At 42.9% G+C, this 26,503-nt stretch overlaps 1 protein-coding gene across 1 annotated transcript in view; it reads right to left on the bottom strand.

The window, feature by feature from the left end:
- LOC124608695 (28S ribosomal protein S5, mitochondrial) overlaps positions 1 to 26,257 on the bottom strand; it is a 102,377-nt gene extending 76,120 nt beyond the window's left edge. The window contains exons 1-4 of the mRNA XM_047140007.1: positions 26,064 to 26,257; positions 25,860 to 25,979; positions 25,622 to 25,747; positions 24,776 to 25,003 (exon numbers count right to left, since the gene is read on the bottom strand). Of these exons, the coding sequence (XP_046995963.1) occupies positions 24,776 to 25,003; positions 25,622 to 25,747; positions 25,860 to 25,979; positions 26,064 to 26,106 (517 nt within the window). The 5' untranslated portion in view covers positions 26,107 to 26,257. The remainder of the gene's footprint in view (positions 1 to 24,775; positions 25,004 to 25,621; positions 25,748 to 25,859; positions 25,980 to 26,063) is intronic.
- Positions 26,258 to 26,503: the final 246 nt, after the last annotated feature.

The raw sequence follows: 26,503 nt of genomic DNA, 5'->3' as shown, positions 1-26,503 counted from the left end.
CTTTATATGATCATTCCATTTTAAATCACGCCTAATGCGTACTCCCAGATAATTTATGGAATTAACTGCTTCCAGTTGCTGACCTGCTATTTTGTAGCTAAATGATATGGGATCTATCTTTCTATGTATTCGCAGCACATTACACTTGTCTACATTGAGATTCAATTGCCATTCCATGCACCATGCGTCAATTTGCTGCAGATCCTCCTGCATTTCAGTACAATTTTCCATTGTTACAACCCCTTGATATACCACAGCATCATCCACAAAAAGCCTCAGTGAACTTCCGATGTTATCTACAAGGTCATTTATATATACTGTGAACAGCAACGGTCCTACAACACTCACCTGCGGCACACCTGAAATCACTCTTACTTCTTAAGACTTCTCTCCATTGACAATGACATGCTGCGTTCTGTTATCTAGCAACTCTTCAATCCAATCACACAATTGGTCTGATAGTCCATATGCTCTTACTTTGTTCATTAAACGACTGGGGGGAACTGTATCGAACGCCTTGCGGAAGTCAAGAAACATGGCATCTGCCTGGGAACCCGTGTCTATGGCCTTCTGAGTCTCGTGGACGAATAGTGCGAGATGTGTTTCACACGACCGTCTTTTTCAAAACCCATGCTGATTCCTACAGTGTAGATTTCCAGTCTCCAGAAAAGTCATTATACTCTAACATGATATGTGTTCCAAAATTCTACAACTGATCGACATTAGAGATATAGGTCTATAGTTCTGCACATCTGTTCGACGTCCCTTCTTGAAAATGGGGATGACCTGTGCCCTTTTCCAATCCTTTGGAACGCTACGCTCTTCTAGAGACCTACGGTACACCACTGCAAGAAGGGGGCAAGTTCCTTCGCGTACTCTGTGTGAAATCGAACTGGTATCCCATCAGGTCCAGCGCCCTTTCCTCTTTTGAGCGATTTTAATTGTTTCTCTATCCCTCTGTCGTCTATTTCGATATCTACCATTTTGTCACCTGTGTGACAACCTAGAGAAGGAACTACAGTGCAGTCTTCCTCTGTGAAACAGCTTTCGAAAAAGACATTTAGTATTTCGGCCTTTAGTCTGTCATCCTCTGTTTCAGTACCATTTTGGTCACAGAGTGTCTGAACATTTTGTTTTGATCCACCTACTGCTTTGACATAAGACCAAAATTTCTTAGGATTTTCTGCCAAGTCAATACATAGAACTTTACTTTCGAATTCATTGAACGCCTCTCGCATAGCCCTCCACACACTACATTTCGCTTCGGGTAATTTTTGTTTGTCTGCAAGGCTTTGGCTATGTTTAGGTTTGCTGTGAAGTTTCCTTTGCTACCGCAGCAGTTTTCTAACTCGGTTGTTGTACCACGGTGACTCTTTTCCATCTCTTACGATCTTGCTTGGCACATACTCATCTAACGCATATTGTACGATGGTTTTAACTTTGTCCACTGATCCTCAACACTATCTGTACTTGAGACAAAACTTGTGTTGAGCCATCAGGTACTCTGTAATCTGCTTTTTGTCACTTTTGCTGAACAGAAAAATCGTCCTACCTTTTTTAATATTTCTATTTACGGCTGAAATCATCGATGCAGTAACCGCTTTATGATCGCTGATTCCCTGTTCTGCATTAACTGTTTCAAATAGTTCGGATCTGCTGGTCACCAGAAGGTCTAATATGTTATCACCATGAGTCGGTTCTCTGTTTAACTGCTCAAGGTAGTTTTCAGATAAAGCACTTAAAAAAAATTTCACTGGATTCTTTGTCCCTGCCACCCGTTGTGAACGTTTGAGTCTCCCAGTCTATATCCAGCAAATTAAAATCTCCACCCAGAAGTATAACATGGTGGGGAAATCTACTCAAAATATTTTCCAAATTATCCTTCAGGTGCTCAGCCACAACAGCTGCTGAGCCAGGGGGCCTATAGAGACATCCAATTGCCATGTCTGAGCCTGCTTTAACCGTGACCTTCACCCAAATTATTTCACATTTCGGATCTCCGTCAATTTCCTTCGATACTATTGCACTTCTTATCACTATAAACACGCCTCCCCCTTCACTGCCCAGACTGTCTCTGCGGTATACATTCCAATCTGAGTTTAGGATTTCATTACTGTTTACGTCTGGTTTCAGCCAACTTTCTGTCCCTAGTACTATATGAGCATTGTGTCCATTTATTAATGAGAGCAGTTCTGGGACCTTTCTGCCAGTACCTCGTCTCCTACCTTCCAAATTTCACAGAAGCTCCTCTGTGAACCTTGCAGAATTAGCACCCCCTGGATGAAAGGATATCGCGAAGACATGGCTTCGCCACAGCCTTGGGGATGTTTCCAGAGTGAGATTTACACACTGCAGCAGAGTGTGCACTGATATGAAACTTCCTGGCAGATTAAAACTGTGAAAGGCAAAGGTCTCAAGTTTGAGTCTTGGTCTGGCAGACAGTTTTAATATGCCAGGAAGTTTCAAGATTTATTACGTTTTAAAGTATACATATGTTTCTTTTGTAACTACAAGAAATATGTTCTGTTTGTTTTTCATGTAATAAACTGGTAAGATATGATGTCTGTGAGGACTGAGCTGTGCCATGTACCTTGTCACCATCTGCAAATGTGCCGAATACCATTGCTCCCCAGGGAAGCAGACTTATATTGTCCACAGACATTGCAATCATTATTAAAATTTGAACTACTATTTTCTAATGATGGTGTAGAAGGGTGATTACTGTGGTTGAGTGTTGATCAGATTTACGATGATGTGAAAAAAATATGTATGTTCATTGCAAATTGGAGTCGGGAGGTTTGACAGATGGAAGGGAGAGGAGGAGGGGGGGGGGGGGGGGGGGGGGGGAGACAGGGTAGCGTTAAAGGAGAGAAGTAAAAAGTAAAAAGACTGAGTATGTTGGTGGAATAGAGGGCTGTGTAGTGTTGGAATGGGAACAGGAAAGGGGCTATATGGCTAAGGACAATGACAAACAAAGGTTGAGGCCACGAGGGTTACAGGAATGTAGGATATTCTGCAGGGAGAGTTCCCAGCTTTGCAATTCACAAAGCTGGTGTTGGTGGTAAGGACCCAGATAGCACAGGCTATGAAGTAGTCATTGAAATGAAGAATGTCATGTTCAGCAGCGTGCTCAGCAACAGAGTCGTCCTGTTGTTTCTTGGTCACAGTTTGTTAGTGGCCCTTCATGCAGACAGACAGCTTGTTAGTTGTCATGCCCATATAGAATGAAGCACAGTGGTTGCAGCTTAGCTTGTAGATCACATGACCAGTTTCACAGGTATCTCTACCTTTGATGCAATAGATGAGGTTTGTGATCGGACTGGAGTAGGTGGTGATGGGAGGATGTATGGGACAGGTCTTGCATCTAGGTCTATTACAGGGATATGAGCAATGAGGCAAGCAGTTGGGAGCAGGGATTGTGCAGGGACAGAAAGGGATATTGTGTAGGTTCAGTAGAAAGCGGAATACCACTTTGGGATGGGTGGGGAGGATAGTGAGTAGGACATTTCCCATTTCAGGGCATGATAAGAGGTAGTCGAAACCCTGACCGAGAATGTAATTCAGCTGTTCAAGTCCTGGATGACACAGAGTCACGAGGGGAATGCTCCTCTGTGGACAGACAGTGGGACTTTGGGAGGTGGTGGGTGACTGGAAAGATAAGACAAGGGAGATCTGTTTCTGTACAAGATTGGGAGGGTAATTACAGTCTGTAAAGACCTCAGTGAGACACTCAGTATATTTTGAGAGGCACCACTTGTCACTACAGAAGTGACGGACACCAGGTCAAGCAAATGAGGTGAAGGTGTTGACATTTTGGAGGATTGTGGATAGGATGTCCTCACCCTCAATCTAGATCACAAAGATATCACCAACGGATCTGAACCGGGAAAGGGGTTTGGGATTTTGGATGTTTAGGTAGGATTCCTCGAGATGGACCATGTACAGGTTGGCATAGGATGGTGCCATGCAGGTAATGCCTTTAAAGGAAAAGTAGCTCTGGGCGAGGACATAGTTGGTCATAGTGACTATGTAGGCAGTTGTTGGTTTGGAACCTGTCAGGGGTTGGGAAACAGTGTTCAATAGTAGTAAGACCATGGGCATCAGTGTTGTTAGTGTAAAAGGGATGGCATCAACAGTGATGAGCAGGGCACTATGTGGTAAAGAAAAAGGAACTGTGGAGAGTCTGTGGAGGAAATAGTTGGTATCTTTTATGTACGAAGATAGGTTATGGCTAACAGTGGGGCAAAAGGTAAGGCCTTTGGAAAGGACTGATATTTCTGTGGGGCTATGGCTTTTGGAGGGAGGGTTCATGACTGTGTTTCAGGTATAAGGGAGCAGAGTTTTTCTCAGTGAAACCACAATGGGGCATCCTGGGTGGCTGGGTTTATGGACTTTAGGAAGCATGTAGAAGGTAGGAGTGGTAGGGGTGAGGAGAGAGATGGACTCTGGGGAGAGGTTCTGCAATGGGCCTAAGGATTTGAGGAGAGAGATGGACTCTGGGGAGAGGTTCTCCAATGGGCCTAAGGATTTGAGGAGAGACTGGAGATCCTGCTAGATTTCTGGAACGGGGTCACTGTGGCAGGGTTTGTAGATGGATGAGTCAGACAGCTGGTGGAGTCCTTCTGCCATGTAATCCTTGCGGTTCAAAACAACAGTGGTGGAGCCTTTATCTGAAGGTAGGGTTATAAGGTCGGGATCAGTTTTTAGGTGGTGGATTGCAGTTCTTTCTGCAGGTGTAATGTGAGGTTGCATGTTGAGGTACTTGGGGAATGATGGTGAGATAAGGTTCGAGGTTAAGAACTTTTGGAAAATTAACATGGGGTGATTTGGGAGCAGTGGGGGTGGATCAGAGTTGGATAGAGGGGCGAACTGAGTCAGGCAGCGTTCGACATTGGTCTCTGGTTGAATCTGATTGGTACAGTTGGTGGTGGAAAAGTGTTTCCACTGTAGAGACCTGGAGCAGGAGAGAAGGTCTTTAACATTCCTGCATGACATAATTTGGGAGTGGGGCAAAAGGTAAGGCCTTTGGAAAGGATTGATATTTCTGTGGGGCTATGGCCTTTGGAGGGTAGGTTCATGACTGGTTTCAGGTCCGTTTGGTTTCTGCATCCTGCGTAATGGTGGGAGTGAGTTTAGGAGGGTGGGGTAAATGTACTAGGTGTGCAAGACAGGGTTTGTCAGCTATGAGGGCATGTGGGGGATGTTAGGAGGTTGTCGTAGAAGTGGTGGACAGTGGTAGCCTAAGGTGGGAGTACGAAGTGAGTGGGTTGGAGAGTTTTTTGAGGTGGTACTAAGCATGTTCCTCTAGTTGCTGAAGGGCAAGAGTTTCAAATGGTATTATGGAATCCAGGAATTTGGAATTGCATAGCAGGAGGATTTTACGGATATAGAGAAGGTATTGGAAGGAGGTTTGGGCCAAATTGATATGGTTTTGAAGGACAATGTTGGTAAGGGCTACGGATTGGCAGCATCTGAACAAATGGAGGTCATTGTGGAAGGAAGGGTGGCAGCCAGAGAAAATTAATTTTATGGTATGGCCATTAGACGGGGCGGGGGGGGGGGGGGGGGGATGCCATGAGCCAAGCTACAATGCAGATACAGTATGTGGGATTGGGTTCTGGCTAGAGATAAGGAAACTTTTCTGTGTTGATGCAGATGGAAGAAACAAGACACCATGGTGGTGGAAAAATGTAAATAAATTACAATTACAACCAAAAAATTTGCAAAAATACACCCACAAATAGGGGGGAAAAGCGATGAAATAAGGGGGAAAAAGATTAAATTTCAGGCAGTACATCAAAAATGAAAGGCAGAAACTAACCGAGATTGTCATGAAGGCACGATGAGATCAAAGAAAAAATATAGATAAAAACATTTTTAATGTGGGTTTCAGGTCTGTGGGTGGAGAATTGTGAAGAAGGGGAACGGCAGATGTGAATGGATCAGGTGAAATTAGTAGCTGCAAACTGGAATAGAGAGAAGGAGTGGAGGGTGGGACGGGTTGGTAGGATGAGATACAAGATTGTGTGACACAGGAAAGGTGTGGGAAATGACACGTAAAAATATGGGAGAGTGACGCAGGGAGAGTGACCAATTTGAAAGTAAAGGATTAATGTGTATAGGAGTAATTCGGGACATAAGATGCTGGTGTTGTAGCAGTGTATTGTGAGCAGTCAAGACAGTTGACACAGTGTAGCTTGTAAGCAGAGTGTGCAGTACTGTTTGCAAGGTAGCATGAGAATCACAGGAAATAAGAGGAAAAAGGATGGACACTGAGTATAGTAATCCTTAAAAATAGTAACAAACGAAAACAGCACTGGGTTAACTATGGAAGAAAAGCCGTCAGACAAAATCAAACAATGGAATATAACAACATTATGAAAATGGATAGTTGTTACTCAACAGATAGCGGATATGATGAGTCGCAGATAGGCACAACAAAAAGATTGTCACAAAATGAGCTCTCGGTCAACACGGCCTTTGTCGAAAAAAGACGAAAAACAAACGCACGCACGAACGAACACACACACACACACACACACACACACACACACACACACACACACACACACACACACAAAGTCTCTGGCGTCTAAAGCCAGACTATCAACAGCAAGGCATGAAGGGAGAGGCAACATGGTGACGGTAAGGGGAAGGCTGGGGGCGGGGAGGGGGAGGGATGGCAGGGTAGGGGTGAAGGACAGTACAGTGCTGCTACTGGGAGTGTGCTGGGACAAACTGGAGAGAGGTTGAGGCAGCTCTAGGTGCAGTCATGAGGTCAGACGGAGCGTGGGGAGCGGAAAATGAGAGAAGTAAAAAGACTGGGTGTGTCGGTGGAATAGAGGGCTGTGAAGTGATGGAAAGGGAACAGGGAAGGGGCTAGATGGTTAAGGACAATGACTAATGAAGGCTGAGGACAGGAGGGTTATGGTAATGTAGGATGTATTTGGCAGGGAGAGTTCTCATATGCGCAATTCAGAAAAGCTGGTGTTGGTGGGAAGAATAGACATGGCACAGGCTGTGAAGCAGTCACTGAAATGATGAACATTGTGTTGGGCGGTGTGCTCCGCAACAGGGCTGTCCAGCTGTTTCTTGGCCACACCTTGCTGGCAGCCATTCATGCAGATGGAGAGCTTGTTGGTTGTCAAGCCCACGTACAATGCAGCACAGGGTTGCAGCTTAGCTTGTAGATTACTGTTTTACTAGGAAAAATACCCAAGGGAAAGTAGAAAACAAAGACATATGGCACAATAACAGGAGAAAGGAAGAACCAGAAGGACCACAAACACTACAATGGACAAAACAGGACAAGAAAATCTCAGAGAAACACAAGAAACAGGGAGAAGATATTAAAAACAATAAAGCAAGATTACCATGGCTGGTTGACCATGAGAATAAAAAAGGAGAAGCCAGCCACTCTGCAACACATTAAAACCTCCACCTCTACGGTGGAGGTCACAGAGGGACAAAGGACATGCGCTAAAACTCAGATCAAATGATAAAACCCACCCTCACAAATAAAACATAAAACTAAAGCTGCTGTTGAGGCATTGTCACCCAGCACCAAAAGTAGGATGGTGGTAAAGTTAAAAGCGGGCAGTCCAGCAAAAGGTGGAAGACTTATTTGGGAGCCACGGTGACACTGAGGCGAGTCCTCGCAACAGAGAAGGTAACCATGTGTGAGCCATGTATGGCCAATGCAGAGCAGGCAAAGGACAACTGATTCCCTGCGAGCTTATCACAGGGAAGACTTCCACACATTCACAGTCCACATGCAGTTTATTGTGCATACTGTTATCCCATCTTCGTCTCCCAAAGCCAAAAAACCTTGTGGCATAAGACAGAACGCAGGACAGTTTCAGAGATGCCTATCTACAGGAGCAGTTTCCGGATAGCCTGTTTGGCCAGCCTGTCGGCAAGTTCGTTGCCTGAGATTCCGATGTGTCCTGGAGGTCCACACAAACACCACTGAATGACTGGACCATTCCAGGGCAGAGATGGCCTCCTGGACGTTTGCTACCAAAGGATGGCGAGGGTAGCACTGGTCGATAGCCTGTAAGCTGCTCAAGGAGCCAGAACACAGAAAAAATGACTCACGTACAACAGGAATGGATGTATTGAAGTGCAAGAGATTTGGCCACAAGCTCTGCAGTGAATACACTGCAGCCAGCAGGCAAGGAATGCTGTTCAATATGGCCTCTGTGGACATAGGCAAAGCCAACATTATTACCATCAGCCATCGAGCCGTCGGTGTAAACAACTTCAGAGCGCAGGAACACGTCAAGAATCGACAGGAAGTGACAGCGGAGAGCTTCGGGATTAACGAAGTCCTTAGGGCCGTTCAAAAGGTCCAGACGAAACTTCGGCCGAGGTGTACACCATGGAGGTGTGTACGTGAATGCACCTCAAGTACAGGTGGTAAAGACAAGGACTCCAGTTCGGAGAGAAGAGATCACACACGAACCGCAATCGTGAGCCCTGACCTGGGCCACTGATGCAAGGAGACAGTAATTTGGATGCTCAGGAGAACTATGAATGTGTGCAACATAACTGGCGAGCAGTTGTGCATGTTGGATCCGCAATGGAGGGACTCCTGCCTCCACCAGGACACTGGTCACCAGACTCGTTCTAAAAGCTCCCGTTGCTAGGCGAACGCCACAGTGGTGCACTGGGTCGAGTAAACAACGCTGAAGGCGCCACCGAATTGTAAACCAGACTCCCATAGTCAAGATGGGATTGAACAAGGGCTTTGTAGAGCTGCAGCAGTGTAAAGCGATGTGCACCCCAGTTGATTTTGCTCAGGCAGAGGAGAGTATTGAGGTGCTGCCAGCACTCCTGCTTAAGATGAGAAAGGTGTGGTAGCCAAGTTAATCGGGCGTCGAAAACCAGTCCTAAGAATCGATACGTCTCCACTACAGTGAGTGGATCGTCATTAAGATAAATTTCAGGTTCCGGATGAACGGTACGATGCCGACAAAAGTGCTTGACACACGACTCCACAGCTGAAAACTGGAAGCCGTGGGCTAGAGCCTGACTGCACCTTGTGAATGGCTCCCTGCAGGTGCCACTCAACAACTCCAGTACTTCAAGAGCAATACAAAAGGCAGAAGTCATCCACATACAGGGATGGGGAGACCGATGGCCCTACAGTTGCTGCTAGGCCATTAATGGCCACTAAAAATAGACACACATTAAATACGGAACCCTGCGGAACGCCATCCTCCTGAATATGGGAGCGAACTATGGGAGATACCAAATTGGACACGGAAAGTACGGGGCGACAGGATGTTTTGGATAAAAATCAATCGGGAGCGGGCCCCGGAGATCCCACTCTTACAATGAGGCAAGGATATGATGTTGCCAAGTCATGTTGTATGTTTTGTGCAAGTCGAAAGAGATGGCAACCAGGTGTTGGCGTCTGGAAAAGGCTGTTCGGATGGCAGACTCGATGGCCACAAGATTATCATGACATGGACCCAGTAAGCCGTGTGACTCCAGGACCCAACCCCACCGCTGACACACCATCTGTTCCAGCAGCTTACAGAGAACATTGGTGAAGCTGATGGGCCGATAGCTATCGACATTAAGTGGATTTTTACAGGGTTTTAGTACCTTAATGATAGTGCTCTCCTGCCATTGCGATGGAAATATGCCATCAAGCAAGATCCAGTTAAAGATGACGAGAAGATATCGCTTGTAGTTAGACGAGAGATGTTTAATCATCTGACTGTGGATCCGATCCGGCCCAAGAGCTGTGTCAGGGCAACGTGTAAAGGCGCTGAGGAGCTCCCACTCTGTAAATGGGGCATTACAGGGTTCACTGTGGCGTGTAGTGAACGAGAGGACTTTCATCTACTACAGTGGCACTCACCTGAAGATGGCCAGAAGACTCTGCGCCGAAATATCGTGGCAGGACATTACTGATATCCGGCAGTTCTCCCATGTTTTTATGGAATGAGAGGACTTTCCTTTCCATCCACCGTTTGAGGGTGCCAAAGGCTGGGGGGTAGTTCTCCAACACAGAGGCTTGAGAATAGTGCTCAGCAATCGCGTTTGCATCGGTTGAGAGCACTCTATTGATGTTAGCACCAGGGACACCTGTTGGGGTCCGGTACCTAAAAAGATGTCTGATCATCCAGACTTGGGAAGATGACGCATGGCACCCAATGGTCGACACGTACCTCTCCCAACACTCATGCTTCCGTCATTTTATAAGCAGGCGAACACGGGCACGGAGCCGCTTATATGCTATTAGGTACTATAGGGAAGGGTGTCGCTTATGTCACTGTAGATCTCGCCGACGTTCTTTAATTGCCTCAGCGACTTCCAGCAACCACCAAGGGACTCTCTCTCACAGGGGGCACCCTATAGAAAGAGGGATCACAATTTCTGATGCAGCAATTATCGTTGTAGTGATCTGCTCAATCACAACATCAATGGCACTATGTGGGGGAGATTCAACGGTGCATTGTTTAAAGCCTATCTGGGTAGGCGTCCATGGGCATGATGCCAGGGGAGTGACAGGTAGATGGGGAAGTGGTCACTATCACATAGGTCGTCATGTGCTCTCCAGTGGATAGATGGGAGGAGTCCTGAAATCGATAAATCAATGGCCAAGTAACTACCATGAGCCACACTGAAATGTGAGGTGGTCCCAGTATTTAAGAGGCAAAGGTCAAGTTGGGACAGTAAATTTTCGACATCTCTGCGACGACCAGTAAGCATGGTGGTAAACAACAAGGGGTTATGGGTGTTAAAATCTCCCAGAAGTAGGAAAGGTTTAGGGAGCCAATGAATCAGTGCAGCCAATACTTTCAGGGGTACCACACCATCTGGATGGAGATATACATTGCAGACAGTTATTTCCTTCATCATCCGTATCCTGACAGCCACAGATTCAAGATGAGTTTGAAGGGGCACAGGTTCACTACATACCAAGTTCAGGACACAAACGCAAACTCCACCTGACACTATTATATTTGCTACGGTTCTTGTAATAGCCCCTGTAGCAGCGAAGGGCAGAGATCCGCAATGCCAGGAACCACGTTTCCTGGAGGGCAATGCAGAAAGCAAGTGTAAAGCTTAACAGTTGCCACAGCTCAGCCAGGTGGTGGAAAAAAACGCTGCAATTCTACTGGAGGATGACGTGAGTGTGAGACTGGGAAGGCACGAAACACTCAATGAGGCAGTCTACGCCTCAGGGTCACCTGCTGCCACCGATTTATTTCCTGAACAGGCTACATCCATTGTATCTGAGGGTCTGGCAAAATCTAGGGCCTCAGCAGACACCAGAATCTTCAGCTCATCCTCAGACATAGAGCTTATAGGCAGTGGTGGTGCCACCGCAATTCCCTTAGTCTTGGGAGTCTTCTTTCTGGATTTCCCTCGCTGATCCTTGGGTTTCTCTGGCTCGGAGGGCTTCACTGATTCAGTCTCCAGGACTGAGGATGATCATGAAGCCCTTAGACCAGCTGCTCTTGGGCTCTTCAGCCATTGACGGTGTCATCTTTCCCACTAGCAGAAATCTGGGAAGGGAGAGACCCAAGGGACCCCTTCCCAGCGAGAGGAGCCGAAGAAGACGTTGTACCCTTCTCCAGCTGAGAAGTTGGGACTGGTGTCCCCGATGGTTAGGCGACAGCGCTAGCAAGGCAGGTGGTGCAGGAGCAACAGGAAGGGAAGTGCCCCCCCCCTCCCCCCCCCCCATCGAGGGGGCAGGTGTAGTCTTCCAGCTCAGAGCCGACTAGAAATCGCAGAACTGATGGGGCTACAACTGTTCTCGTAGCGACGGCATAAGAGGAGGTCATATCCACAGGATGCAGACGTTCAAATTTCCTCTTGGCCTCGGTGTAGGTCAGTTGGTCCAGGGTCTTGTATTCCATGATTTTCCTTTCTCACTGTAAAATTCTGCAGTCTGGTGAGCAAGGGGAATGATGCTCTCCGCAGTTGACACAGATGGGAGGCGGAGCACATGGAGTATTGGGATGGGATGGACAGACACAATCTCGACATGCAATGCTGGAACTACAGTGGGAAGACATATGCCCAAATTTCCAGCACTTAAAGCACCACATTGGGGGAGGGATATATGGCTTGACATCACAGCGGTAGACTATCAGCTTGACCTTCTCGGGTAACGTGTCACCCTCGGAGGCCAAGATGAAGGCAGCAGTGGCAATCTGATTATCCCTCAGACTCCGATGGACACACCTTGTTGCTCTACGTTGGCACACAGTCCCTGCTTATCCTGACTGCAAAAGAAGGTGCCTGTGGAATATAATACCCTGGATCATATTGAAGCTCTTATGAGACTTGATGGTAACAGAAACATCTCCCAGCTTGTCACAAGCGAGTAACGCCCATAACTGGGAAGGGGATGCCATTTTTATCAAGAGTGACCTTGACAAGCCCTCCACCTCTCTTGTCCTCTAAATGCTCTACAAAAAACTGAGGCTTCATTGAAACAAAGGAGTCCCCATCAGCTCTCGTACATACGAGGTACTGCGGCGAATAAGGTTTGCTGCCGTCCTTAGGCTGGCATTCCTCCCACGGTGTGGCCAGACTGAGACTTGGAATGGGAATGCTTAGAGATTGCCAAGTGATGATGTGGTATGCTTCATCGTGCGTCATCCACCCTGATGTCACCCACCCCGACCAGGGACCCCCCTCACAGGCACCACCCCACCACCCACCACCCAGCCGCAGCAAAGGCCACCTGGCAGGATGGCCATTGCCAGAAGTCCCCATCCCCCAGGGTGACAGGCATCTACTCCTTGGCATATGTAGGGCAGAAGTCCCCATCCCCCACGGTGACAGGCATCTACTCCTTGGCATATGTAGGGAGTTAACGGCGCAGGCATCAGCGGAGCAATCTCTGTGTAGTCAGGGAGCTACAACCAACAGGCTACATGGTGGCCCCAGCACAACAGACTGGCTACCGTGCTGGATATAAGGTGCAAAGAATTCCATGGTCACTGTCGGCACAGAAAACAATACTGCTTAGTGGGGGGAGGAAATCGCATCCAGGAAGGTGTCCTCGCTCAAGAGATGGAAGATGAGTGGGGCTGCAATGCCATGACGAGAAATTGGGCTAAAGATCTCAATGCACGATGGACATCATGCACCATGTAAGGCGTCCTTCCCCAATTGGCTTGCTCTTCAGGAAAATTTTGAAAAATGGAGGTCAAGCCCTACAGTGGCCATCACATAAAGGCCAAACGGTGTGAGACTCCTTTTAGTCACCTATTACAACAGGCAGGAATATCTCAGGCCTAATCCCCACCTTGGGCCCGCAGGAGGACCACTGTAGGAGGAGTGGGAAGGATAGTCACTACAGATATGACGGCCATGGATGGCTAGGCTCTATGGAAGGGACCTCATAGTATAGTATGGGTGGCAGCTGTTTAAGTGGAGGTATTGCTGCTGGTTGGTAGGTTTGATATGGACACAGGTGCCGATGTATTCATCTTTGACGTGGAGATTAACATCAAGGAAGGTGGCTTGTTGGATGAAGTAGGACCAGGTGAAGTGAATAAGAGTGAAGGTGTTGAGATTCTGGAGGAATGTGGACTGGATCTCCTGACCATCAATCTAGATAAAAAAGATGTTATCAATGAATCTGAACTAGGTGAGAAGTTTGGGATTCTGGAATCTTAGGAAGAATTCCTCAAGATGATCCATGAATGGGTTGGAATAGGATGGTGTTTGAAGGTAATGCCCTGAAAAGAAAAGTAATTATGGGTGAGGATATAGTAGGTCATGGCGACTAGGAAGGAGGTTGTTGGCAGCTTATCTATAGAGTAGACCACACTCTAGGTTAGTTGAAAGGTGATAGTAAGGTTGTTAGATGGTGCAACTTTTAAAGTTCCTGGCAAATTAAAGCTGTGTGCAGAACTGAGACTTGAACATGGAATCGAAGCCTTTCACAGGCAAGTGATCTGTCAACTGAGCCGCCCAAACATGACTCACAACCAGTCCTTACATCTACTTCCGCCAGTATCTCATTTTCTACCTTCCAAACATCACAGAAGTTCTCCTCCATCACTTGTAGGGCATATCAGCACTTTACTGCAGAGTGAAAGATTCATTCTGGAAAACCCCCAAGGCTATGGCTAAGCCATGTCCCCCCAATATCTTTTCTCCCAAGGACGCTGGTCCCGCAAGTTCCAGAGGAGAACTTCTATGAAGTTTAGAAGATAGGGGATGAACAGGTCGTGAGTAATGCTTGGCTAGCTCGGTTGGAACCATGATCTGGGCACGACACATTCAAAGAAGACAGTTAGGGATGCAGTTTAAAAATGGGCAAAAAGGACATTATTTCATATGCAAACTTGAGAATCTGGAAGGTTCAATGAGAATACATGAAGAACACAACTAAAAGATGTCACAACATATTTATACTAAGGGCAAAGATCAGTTTAAAGTGACATCTTATTAGAAAGATAATTTATGAAGCAAGGTCAATCCATATGAAGTGATCCAGTGAGGGTTGCTTGGCCCTTTTTAAATATTTTGACTTTTTGTGTGTGATTGCCCTATAATTCAGAAGTTCAGAACAGTTTTTAAGAAGTTTAATCTTGTACCGTTGGTTTTGAATGGCAGCCATTTTTAATTGTGAGCGTATGATGGATTTTCAGTTTGGACACATCAGCGTTAATTTGAATATCTCTGCACTGGATTAAGTCACAACATTGCAATTGACATGATTGTTTATTACTCAAAATACCCTAAATTCAAATACAATCAGTCAAAATGATCTCCAAAGTTTGGTATTGAAATTTTACGGTATATTAATAACTTTTACTTATGGACCGTCTGACAGCAACTGAATAAAACACAATTTTAGTGCCATACGCGTTTCGCCTCTATTTTCTGCAAGGCATCATCAGTGGCCTGGAATATGTACATATGTTAGCTATTTTATTTACATTTTTGTCATTGTGCCTATAGGTTATAAACAGTTCTGGTGGTTGGTATTTCCTATTAAGTAGTAATGTTTTGAACTGTACTTACAGGTTGCGTGGACAATTTCCTACATATTACGCTCCTGTTGCATTTTTGGTGTTGTATATGTAGGAAATTACGCTCCTGTCGCATATTTGGTCTTGTATATGTAGGAAATTGTCCACGCAACCTGTAAGTACAGTTCAAAACATTACTACTTAATAGGAAATACCAACCACCAGAACTGTTTATAACCTATAGGCACAATGACAAAAATGTAAATAAAATAGCTAACATACGTACATATTCCAGGCCACTGATAATGCCTTGCAGAAAATAGAGGCGAAACGCGTATGGCACTAAAATTGTGTTTTATTCAGTTGCTGTCAGACGGTCTATAAGTAAAAATTATTAATATACCGTAATATTACACGCAACTGAGGAAGACAGGACTATAAAATTTGGTATTGAAAACTTAGAAAATCCAGTTTTTAGACCCAAAAAAAAAACAACCACGGAGCAATTTATCAGAGTATATATATTTTTTCTCTCTAGTTAGATATTGTAAACTACTAGCCTAATATATAGCAAGACCATGACAAATGTTTCCTTAATTTTTTATAAATTTTTGAAATTTGAAAAACTTTACAAAAAATAAAGTTTGGGGGTAGTTATCTTTGGTGGGACTGACTACAAAAAATTTGATTTTTGCACATTTTGCACACTTATATGATAGCAAAGTACTGTTAAAATTTCACCACTGATATCTGATATGAACAAAGATACGAATTTTTGGAAATGATGAAATAATTGACATTGCAACTTATATTTGGTTAACACTATCATCCTAGTATTATTTGTTTTAACAGTAAAATACTAAACAATAGCAGCCTTTGCTTTAGTTCTATGTTAAAAATTGTCCTTTTACATCTAGGTTTATTCTAAATTATTACAGGTCCAAAATGATAAAAGTGTAATAATAAACAGTAGTCAGTGACAAGCCGGTAAATGAACTGTGTACACACACTACATTTGCTGGATGTGCGATTGTTGTAGTGTCAGTCTGTTCAGGAACCTCTGTTACAGTGGAAGCTCATACTTCATTGAGAGTGTAGAATATTTTGTGCTTTTGTTGTGAGTGTAATTTTTGATTACTTAAAATAATTTTAAAATTTAATAGTAAATAAATTTGAAAGACTAACTGGAATGCAATAAAATGGATGAATAGTGCTCTATTGGATATATATAGTATGTGAAGGGTGTCATGAACAGTTTATGGTTCAGTTTCAAAAAACTTAAAAAATGTTAATGACTTTGATGAAGATAGACAAGCTTTGTTTAAGTTATGAACGTGTTCTTCGTTATCATTAGTTTGCGAGTATCGTGAGGAAAAATACATTCAGAAGTACAATCACATTTGTGGAGGGGAATTGCTCTGAACCACTCAAAGTTCATGAAAAGCCAGTTCTTAAATAAAACTTGAACATCTGTTCTCCTAAGTGCACGTAAAACAGTTTCCCGAGGGGAAAGTAATGAGATTCCTGGAAATTCCTTGTGCCCAAATTGTTACTAAAAGATATTTATCATTAACCCAAGACCAGAATTAAGTAATATTGTTAATTACATTGATATTCCTAATGAGGAAGCTATTAGCAAACTGGATTTTGCTTGTTCTAATTTGGAGGCATCTCCTGCTCTGAAAATAAGAAAATTGAGTAGCATAAAAAGAAAAGCAATTACTGAAAGCAAGGTACAACAAATTTCAGAGAAAATTAGAAAAGACTTAGAATCATTCTTTAATAATGCAAATGCCAATAGTATTTCTAAAAAAGAAGAAAACTTACCCCCAGAGTCATCCAACACAGAATACCTGAGCTTAATTAAGAAATTAAAAAGTAAGCATTCAGTAACATTTAAAGAGGAAAAGTTAAATTTTAAGTTTGCTCCATGACTCATCGTCAAGAGAAAAAAATAGTTGACGATTTCAACATTTCTGATCGTTTGGTGAGACTAACCTAAAAATTAGTGAAAGAACAAGGCATTCTAGCAGTTCTAGAAAAGAAGAAAGGAATAGGTGTAAGTGAAGAAACAACTGAAAAGATCAATGAAGACAGTATGTAGAATGTGCCCCAGTAGCAAACATAGCAAAAGAATTGTTGAAAAAGCAGAAACGACCAGCACTGTAAAATTTAAATGAACTTTATGTAGCTTTCTAAAAATGCTCATCCTGAATGCAAAATTGGAGGGTCAAAATTTTGTGACCATCACCCTAAGTGGTGTATTTTGCTCGCCTGCTCAATAACACATCCCGTATGTGTTTGTTTACTTCATCAAAATATCAAACTGATGATTGCGGGTGCAAAACTCAATGGTGTTAACTACAAAGAGTTACTAAATTCAATTATCTGTGACGCTAACAAATACGACTGCATGTTGAGTTTAATTGGATAGATAAAAAATCTACGAGGGCAGTTCAATAAGTAATGCAACACATTTTTTTTCTGTAACAGGGGTTGTTTTATTCAGCATTGAAATACACCAGGTTATTCCCCAATCTTTTAGCTACACAACACTATTTTTCAACGTAATCTCCATTCAATGCTACGGCCTTACGCCACCTTGAAATGAGGGCCTGTATGCCTGCACGATACCATTCCACTGGTCGATGTCGGAGCCAACATCGTACTGCATCAATAGCTTCTTCATCATCCGCGTAGTGCCTCCCACGGATTGCGTCCTTCATTGGGCCGAACATATGGAAATCTGACGGTGCGAGATCGGGGCTGTAGGGTGCATGAGGAAGAACAGTCCACTGAAGTTTTGTGAGCTCTTGCATTGTCATGAAGAAGGAGAAGTTCGTTCAGATTTTTGTGCCTACGAACACGCTGAAGTCGTTTCTTCAATTTCTGAAGAGTAGCACAATACACTTCAGAGTTGATCGTTTGACCATGGGGAAGGACATCGAACAGAATAACCCCTTCAGCGTCCCAGAAGACTGTAACCATGACTTTACCGGCTGAGGGTATGGCTTTAAACTTTTTCTTGGTAGGGGAGTGGGTGTGGCGCCACTCCATTGATTGCCGTTTTGTTTCAGGTTCGAAGTGATGAACCCATGTTTCATCGCCTGTAACAATCTTTGACAAGAAATTGTCACCCTCAGCCACATGACGAGCAAGCAATTCCGCACAGATGGTTCTCCTTTGCTCTTTATGGTGTTCGGTTAGACAACGAGGGACCCAGCGGGAACAGAACTGGTGAACAATTGTGACAGCACTACCAACAGAGATGTCAAGTTGAGCACTGAGTTGTTTGATGGTGATCCGTCGATCATCTCGAACGAGTGTGTTCGCACGCTCCGCCATTGCAGGAGTCACAGCTGTGCACGGCCGGCCCGCACGCTGGAGATCAGACAGTCTTGCTTGACCTTGCGGCGATGATGACACACGCTTTGCCCAACGACTCACCGTGCTTTTGTCCACCGCCAGATCACCGTAGACATTCTGCAAGCGCCTATGAATATCTGAGATGCCCTGGTTTTCCGCCAAAAGAAACTCAATCACTGCCCGTTGTTTGCAACGCACATCCGTTACAGACGCCATTTTAACAGCTCTGTACAGCGCTGCCACCTGTCGGAAGTCAATGAAACTATACGAGACGAAGCGGGAATGTTTGAAAATATTCCACAAGAAATTTCCGGTTTTTTCAACCAAAATTGGCCGAGAAAAAAAAAGTGTTGCATTACTTATTGAACTGCCCTCGTATTCATCGAGTTGCGGCAGATCACACACACAAAAGAGGATTGTAATTAGGCAAGCTTTTGGAGCCAGTGGCTCCTTCTTCGGGCAGAAGGGCTGAAGGGAAAGGAAGAGGAGTGAACAAAAAGGACTGGAGACGTCTAGGAAAAGGTGTACATTTCGGGAGAGTCACCCAGAACTGTGGGTCTTGCAAATTACCCTGTCTTCCACCTTTACGCTCTCAGGTTTCCAAATCTCGTCTGATACAGTCCAACAACCAATCTTTCCTTCTCATCCCGTACGGTAAGTCTCTCCCAACCCACAGTTATGGGTGACTTTCCAAAATCTACCCCTTTTCCTAGACCTCTCTAGTCCTTTTCCTTCACCCCTCTTTCTTTCCCTCCTACTCTTCTGCCTGAAGAAGAAACCACTGGCTCCGAACGCTTGCCTAATAACAACCCTCTTGTGTGTGTGTTCTTCTGCTGCTTGGAAAGTAAGTTTTTTATCAATCCAATTAAATCATTTTGTCAAAAATTGATTGTTTCCATTGTTACATGATGAGTTTTTATGATAAATGCCATGGTAAGAAAATCGCTCTTGAATTGTTTAACAAATCTGAAGAGGAAATGCCCAACAACGTTACGTTCAAACATTGGGTCACAACCGTCGCGTGTGAATCTTCATAAAATGCTTTGTTTATGTCTTTGGTAGGTATGGATATGATGACAAGGCCAACAGTTTTCGGTTGTTGGCGATGATGGGGGCGTTGTCTCTAGTAAAATTTCTTCAACTACTCGGATTTTTGGGTGAAGTTATGAAGTCTTCAGAGTGTTGTAAAGAAATGAGGCTTACTAAAGTTCCGGCGTCTCAGGCCAGGAACGGCTATATGTGGAGACGTCATAAGGATAATAGGTCAAGGGAAGTGTTCAATTCCAATTTTCTAGGTGGTTTTTTTTACGGTAGTATTAAGTGAGGTGGTGGTGAAAGTTTTGAGATTTATAGTGAGGTATTGGTAGTTGCTGTTGACCTACATAGGTCAAGGGAAGTGTTAGATTCCAATTTTGTTGGTTTTTTTGTGTTTTTCTGAGGTAGTGATGATTGTGGATGTGCTTGTAGTTTAGGGTTTCATGATTTGGTATCGGTACTTTCTGTTAACCTATAGAGGTCAAGGGAAGTGTTTGATTCCAGTAGATATTGTTTTCAGTTGATTTTTTGAACGTTGTGGTCATTTTATTTTAACGTTTTTGTCATTTGGTTTAGTGGTATGTGTTTATTTTTAGTTTGTCCCCACCCAAAAACCCCCAATTTCCCCTGCTTATCCTGTTAGTTTCATTATATTTTTGAAGGAATATGTGTTTAATGGTTTTTCGATCTATTTCTGTGTTTGCTGTCATGTTTACGCAATGACGTCATAGTCACCATATGGGAGTAGTTGTGAGTGGCCGTTTCCGCCATATTGGTGACGTCATTGGTCATAGAAGACGAGTGAAATCTGACGTTTCCGTTAAAAAAAAAGCCTACAAAGGAAGACCACAGAGGAAATTCTTACAATAGAGGACATGTATGCCTTCTGCAAGAATAATATTAAAGGCAACGCCTATTTTCTTCTCAAGAAAGATCTTCATATTGAAACAACACTTCAAACCGGATTTGAAAACTGTGTAGCAATAAAAGAAACAAAGCAATTCTGCAAATTCTGAACTGGAGAAAACTTAATTCGATGTTTTCTAACACCAGATACTGAAATTTATGAGGGTCATTGTGTCAGTAAACCTCTGTCTTTAACATTGAATGACATAGTGGCATGTACGTATGATAAGACATTGGTGGCTTGCACAGGTTATTTGGAAAACAATGATGTTTTCATGCATATTTACCATCCTGCTCACCCAAGAACATCATTCAAGAAATCTACTAGTGACATAGTTTGGATACCAATGAAAAATGTTTTAAGGAAGCTTTCAGTGCTTGAATTTACCACAGCAACAGGGGGTCTTATTTTACATCATTAAATCTGTCTGAAGAAATAAGTTTTCTTAACAATCACTACTAGGATAGAATAGGATGCACCGCATCTTGAAATTATGTTAACTGAAAATATTTATTTGAAATTTGTCAAGATAATATAAATGTCCTCCCATGAACCATAGACCTTGTCGTTGGTGGGGAGGCTTGCATGCCTCAGCGATACAGATAGCCGTACAGTAGGTGAAACCACAACGTAGGGGTATCTATTGAAAGGCCAGACAAACGTGTGGTTCCTGAAGAGGGAAGCAGCCTTTTCAGTAGTTGCAGGGGCAACAGTCTGAATGATTGACTGATCTGGCCTTGTAACACTAACCACAACGGCCTTGCTGTGCTGGTACTGCAAACGGCTGAAAGCCAAGGGAAACTACAGCTGTAATTTTTCCAGAGGGCATGCAGCTTTACTGTATGGTTAAATGATTATGGTGCCTTCTTGGGTAAAATATTCTGGAGTAAAATAGTCCCCCATTCAGATCTACTGGAGGGGACTACTGAAGAGGACGTCATTATCAGGAGAAAGAAAACTGGCGTTGTACGGATCGGAGCATGGGATGTCAGATCCCTTAATTGGGCAGGTAGGTTAGAAAATTTTAAAAGGGAAATGGATAGGTTAAAGTTAGATTTAGTGGGAATCAGCGAAGTTCGGTGGCAGGAGGAACAAGACTTTTGGTCAGGTGAATACCGGGTTATAAATACAAAATCAAATAGGGATAATGCAGGAGTAGGTTTAATAATGAATAAAAAAATAGGAGTACGGGTAAGCTACTACAAACAGCATAATGAATGCCTTATTGTGGCCCAGATAGACCCGAAGCCCATGCCTACTACAGTAGCACAAGTGTATATGCCAACTAGCTCTGCAGATGACGAAGAAATTGAAGAAATGTATGATGAAATAAAAAAAATTATTCAGATAGCGAAGGGAGATGAAAATTTAATAATCATGGGTGATGAACTCGATAGTAGGAAAAGGAAGAGAAGGAAATAGGTGAATATGGATTGGGGGTAAGAAATGAAAGAGGAAACCGCCTGGTAGAATGTTGCATAGAGCATAACTTAGTCATAGTTAACACTTGGTTCAAGAATCACGAAAGAAGGTTGAATACATGGAAGAAGCCTGGCGATACTGGAATTTCTCAGATAGATTATATAATAGTAAGACAGAGATTTAGGAACCAGGTTTTGAATTGTAAGACATTTCCAGTGGCAGATGTGGACTCTGACCACAATCTATTGGTTATGAACTGTAGATTAAAACTGAAGGAACATGCAAAAAGGTGGGAATTTAAGGAGATGGGACCTGGAAAAACTGACAGAACCAGAGGTTGTACAGAGTTTCAGGGAGAGCATAAGGGAACAATTGACAGGAATGGGGGAAAGAAATAGTCTAGAAGAAGAATGGGTAGCTTTGAGAGATGAAATAGTGAAGGTAGCAGAAGATCAAGTAGGTAAAAAGACAAGGGCTAGTAGAAATCCTTGGGTAACAGAAGAGATACGGAATTTAATTGATGAAATGAGAAAATATAAAAATGCAATAAATGAAGCAGGCAAAGAGGAATACAAACGGTTAAAAATGAGATCGACAGGAAGTGCAAAATAGCTAAGCAGGGATGGCTAGAGGACAAATGTAAGGATGTAGAGGCACATATCACTAGGTGTAAGATAGATACTGCCTACAGAAAAATTAAAGAAACCTTTGGAGAAAAGACAACCACTTGTATGAATAACAAGAGCTCACATGGAAACCCAGTTCTAAGCAAAGAAGGGAAAGCAGAAAGGTGCAAGGAGTATACAGAGGGTCTATACAAGAGCGATGCTCTGGAGGACAATATTACGCAAATGGAAGAGGATGTAGATGAAGATGAAATGTGAGATATGATACTGCGTGAAGAGTTTGACAGGATACTGAAAGTCCTACGTCGAAACAAGGCCCCGGGAGTTGCCAACATTCCATTAGAACTACTGACAGCCTTGGGAGAGCCAGTCCTGACAAAACTCTACCATCTGGTGAACAAGGTGTATGGGACAGGCAAAATACCCTCAGACTTCATGAAAAATAATTCTAATCCCAAAGAAAGCAGGTGTAGACAGATGTGAAAATTACCGAACTATCAGTTTGATAAGTCACAGCTGCAAAATACTAACGCGAATTCTTTACAGACGAATGGAAAAACTGATAGAAGCCGACCCTGGGATAGATCAGTTTGGATTCCATAGAAATGTTGGAACATGTGAGGTAATACTGACCCTACGACTTATCTTAGAAGCCAGATTAAGAAAAGGCAAACCTACGTTTCTAGCATTTGTAGACTTGGAGAAAGCTTTTGACAATGTTGACTGGAATACTCTCTTTCAAATTCTAAAGGTGGCAGGTGTAAAATACAGGGAGAGAAAGGCTATTTACAATTTGTACAGAAACCAGATGGCATTTATAAGAGTCGAGAGACATGAAAGGGAAGCAGTGGTTGGAAAGGGAGTGAGACAGGGTTGTAGCCTCTCCCCTATGTTATTCAGTCTGTATATTGAGCAAGCAGTAAAGGAAACAAAAGAATAATTTGGAGTAGGAATTAAAATCCTGGAGAAGAAATAAAAACTTTGAGGTTCGCCAATGACAGTTTAATTCTGTCAGAGACAGCAAAGGACCTGGAAGAGCAGCTTAACGGAATGGACAGTGTCTTGAAAGGAGGACATAAGATGAACATCAACAAAAGCAAAACGAGGATAATGAAATGTAGTCGAATTAAGTTGGGTGATGCTGAGGGAATTAGATTAGGAAATGAGACACTTGAAGCAGTAAAGGAGTTTTGCTATTTGGGGAGCAAAATAACTGACGATGGTCGAAGTAGATTTGTATGGAGTGTAGCCATGTATGGAAGTGAAACATGGACGATAAATAGTTTGGACAAGAAGAGATGTGAAGCTTTCGAAATGTGGTGCAACAGAAGAATGCTGAAGATTAGATCGATAGATCGCATAACTAATGAGGAGGTATTGGATAGAATTGGGGGAAGAGGCGTTTGTGGAACAACTTAACTAGAAGAAGGGATCGGTTGGTAGGACATGTTCTGAGGCATCAAGGGATCACCAATTTAGTATTGGAGGTTAAAAATCATAGAGGGAGACCAAGAGATGAATACAATAAGCAGATTCAGAAGGATGTAGGTTTCAGTAAGTACTGGGAGATGAAGCAGCTTGCACAGGATAGAGTAGCATGGAGAGCTGCATCAAACCAGTCTCAGGATTGAAGACCACAACAACAACAATATAAATGTTGAGTTCAGCAATTTTTTTGGGTTCTTGTATATTATTCAGTACCTCAACTTCAACAATAACTGATTACATCAAGCCAATATCACACATGAATTATGCAACAGTCATCAGATCAATTTCAGCGTAATGTGACTTATTTCATCATTTCCAAAATTTCCTATCTTTGTTCAGAGTCAAATACCAATGTTTAAATTTTTACAGTACTTTGCTATCATATAAGTGTACAAAATGTGCAAAAATCAATTTTTTTATAGACAGTTCCACCAGAGATAACTAGCCCCAAAATTTATTTTTTGTAAAGACTTGCAAATTTCGAAAATTTATGAAATATTAAAGAAACATTTGGCAGTGTTCTTGCTCTATATATGGTTAGTACATTACGATATCTAACTAGAGATAAAAATACACTCTGATAAATCACTCCGTTGTTATTTTTGGGTCTAAAAGGTGGATTTTCTAAGTTTTCAATATCAAACTTTGGAGATCACTTTGACTGGTTATTGTTGAATTAAGGGTATTTTGGGAAATAAACAATGTTCTAGAGGAGACTTTTCTAAAACCAATCACCCAAATTGACACTAATGTCTTCAAATGGAAAACCATCATGCACTTACAAATAAAAATGGATGCCATTCATTCATTGAACGTGAGCGAGGTAATCTTTTAAGAACTGTTTTAACTTCTCAACTACAAGGTAATCACATATAAAAGAACTGAAATACTTAAAAATGGTCAAGCAAACAACTTAGTTTTTATTGGATCACTTCACTTTGAGTGCCCTGGCATGCTTTTTCGTGAGCACATACCTTCACCTATGTCATCTGGAGGACCAATGCTGCGTCCAGGCATCTTTGCACCAGACCAGCCCCGCTCAGTAGGAGCTAGGCGCAGTCTTCGAAAGACACCCATCTCATTGCGCATTTTAATGAGGCGCGCTTCACGTTCTGTGTCTTCAGGAAGCTGCTGCTGTTGCACTAACTCTCGCCCTCGAACAACTGGACCAGTCAAGCCTGGCCATACTATGTTTGCCTTTCCTGTATAATAAAAATATTTAATGTCAACAACACAATATTGAACTTTCTGACTAAAAAAAAGACCATATAAACAGGTGAAAGATTACCACTATTTTCAGCAACATGAAAAACTAAAATAAAGACAAAGACAAATATTTGTACGTTTCTGCTAACATAAAGAGGTTTATAGGCCAACAGAATCTGCATTAGGTTATGTGAGAAGTTTTGTCAGTATGTCAGCTCTGTGATAAACTGCCGATACAAATTTAAATTCACACATTATTACCAAATAATACTGAAAAATTCATATGCCTTCATTTAGTTTCACAAGTGAAGTTACGAACACAAATTCCAGAACCTGTAAGAAGCAATAACGACTACTATTTTTACATTGCTACGTTCATCCAATGGCATTGTTACAGTACAAAGCATGCACTCTCATTCTCCAACAGGTATATCATAACGGTCACAATGAACGCGCGATGAAAAGGAAAACACATGTGTTAAATGTAATGTTATAAAACTGCTGTCATTTGTTAACTACGTATGCATTATTAACAGCCGTACAACCGATGCATTAGATACATTAATGCAAGATATTGATAATCTAACAAAGATAGAAATTGGCCTCTGACTCACCAACACCTATAATTTGACCTTTATTTAAGTTCTTCGCTATCTTCTTTCCCACTCCCTTACCCCGACCTCTTTTCTTGCCCGCATTGCTAACGCTGGTTACACCTTTCCACAGTTCTTCAGCAGGCACTAAAAGACATAAACAAGATTTCAAAATGTAGTATATTCATTCAGGGTCATTAATTGTCTACGTTCTAATACGAAAGTGACTGAAAAGATAATAGGGCATGCCAATAATTACATTTATTGAAGAACGTCGCCGGCCTAATTTGCTGCTGTAAAACGTTGCAGGGCCTTATATTTGGCAAATCACATGCCGACTGTGTTACAGACGATATCAATTTCTGCTGGACTAGTGCCCCTGAAATGAGATGTGGTGTTTCACAGAAAAGTTACAAAGTTCACAAATCTCACACAAAACATTTCAAATTTTCAAATGAATTACCAGTCTGTTGCGCGAGTTTTAAAATACTGCGACAGTTTAACATTTTACTATACAACAGATACAGTATGACAGTTAACTAGTCGTAACTCTAGCTGTCATAACAATACTTCAGTACTTTTCATATTTATCCCCAACATTAAAAACAATAACATAACACACTACTCATATTCAAACTCAATCTTTGCCCAAAGTTGCTAGTCAAGCCATAGTCGCGACCTTCGACCATAGATATCTTTGGTCGAAGGTCGCGACACTCACTGCTGTAAAAGTTGTTGCCGTTATTCGACCATAGATATTTATGGTCGAAGTTGCCGTTTGAAAGAAGGTAGCATTCATCTCACGCTAGGTGAGGAGAGCCCTACCCCATAGAGACTAAGGCACGCGCTATCATGAGTTTCACGAGTTGTCCTACCGACTGTTGTGTGCATCTTGAATCTGCA

Source organism: Schistocerca americana, chromosome 1, assembly GCF_021461395.2.
Source record: "Schistocerca americana isolate TAMUIC-IGC-003095 chromosome 1, iqSchAmer2.1, whole genome shotgun sequence".
Taxonomy (NCBI): Eukaryota; Metazoa; Arthropoda; class Insecta; order Orthoptera; family Acrididae; genus Schistocerca; species Schistocerca americana.
The sequence above is the reverse complement of the archived record's forward strand: the minus strand, read 5'-3'. Positions and strand labels throughout refer to the sequence as shown.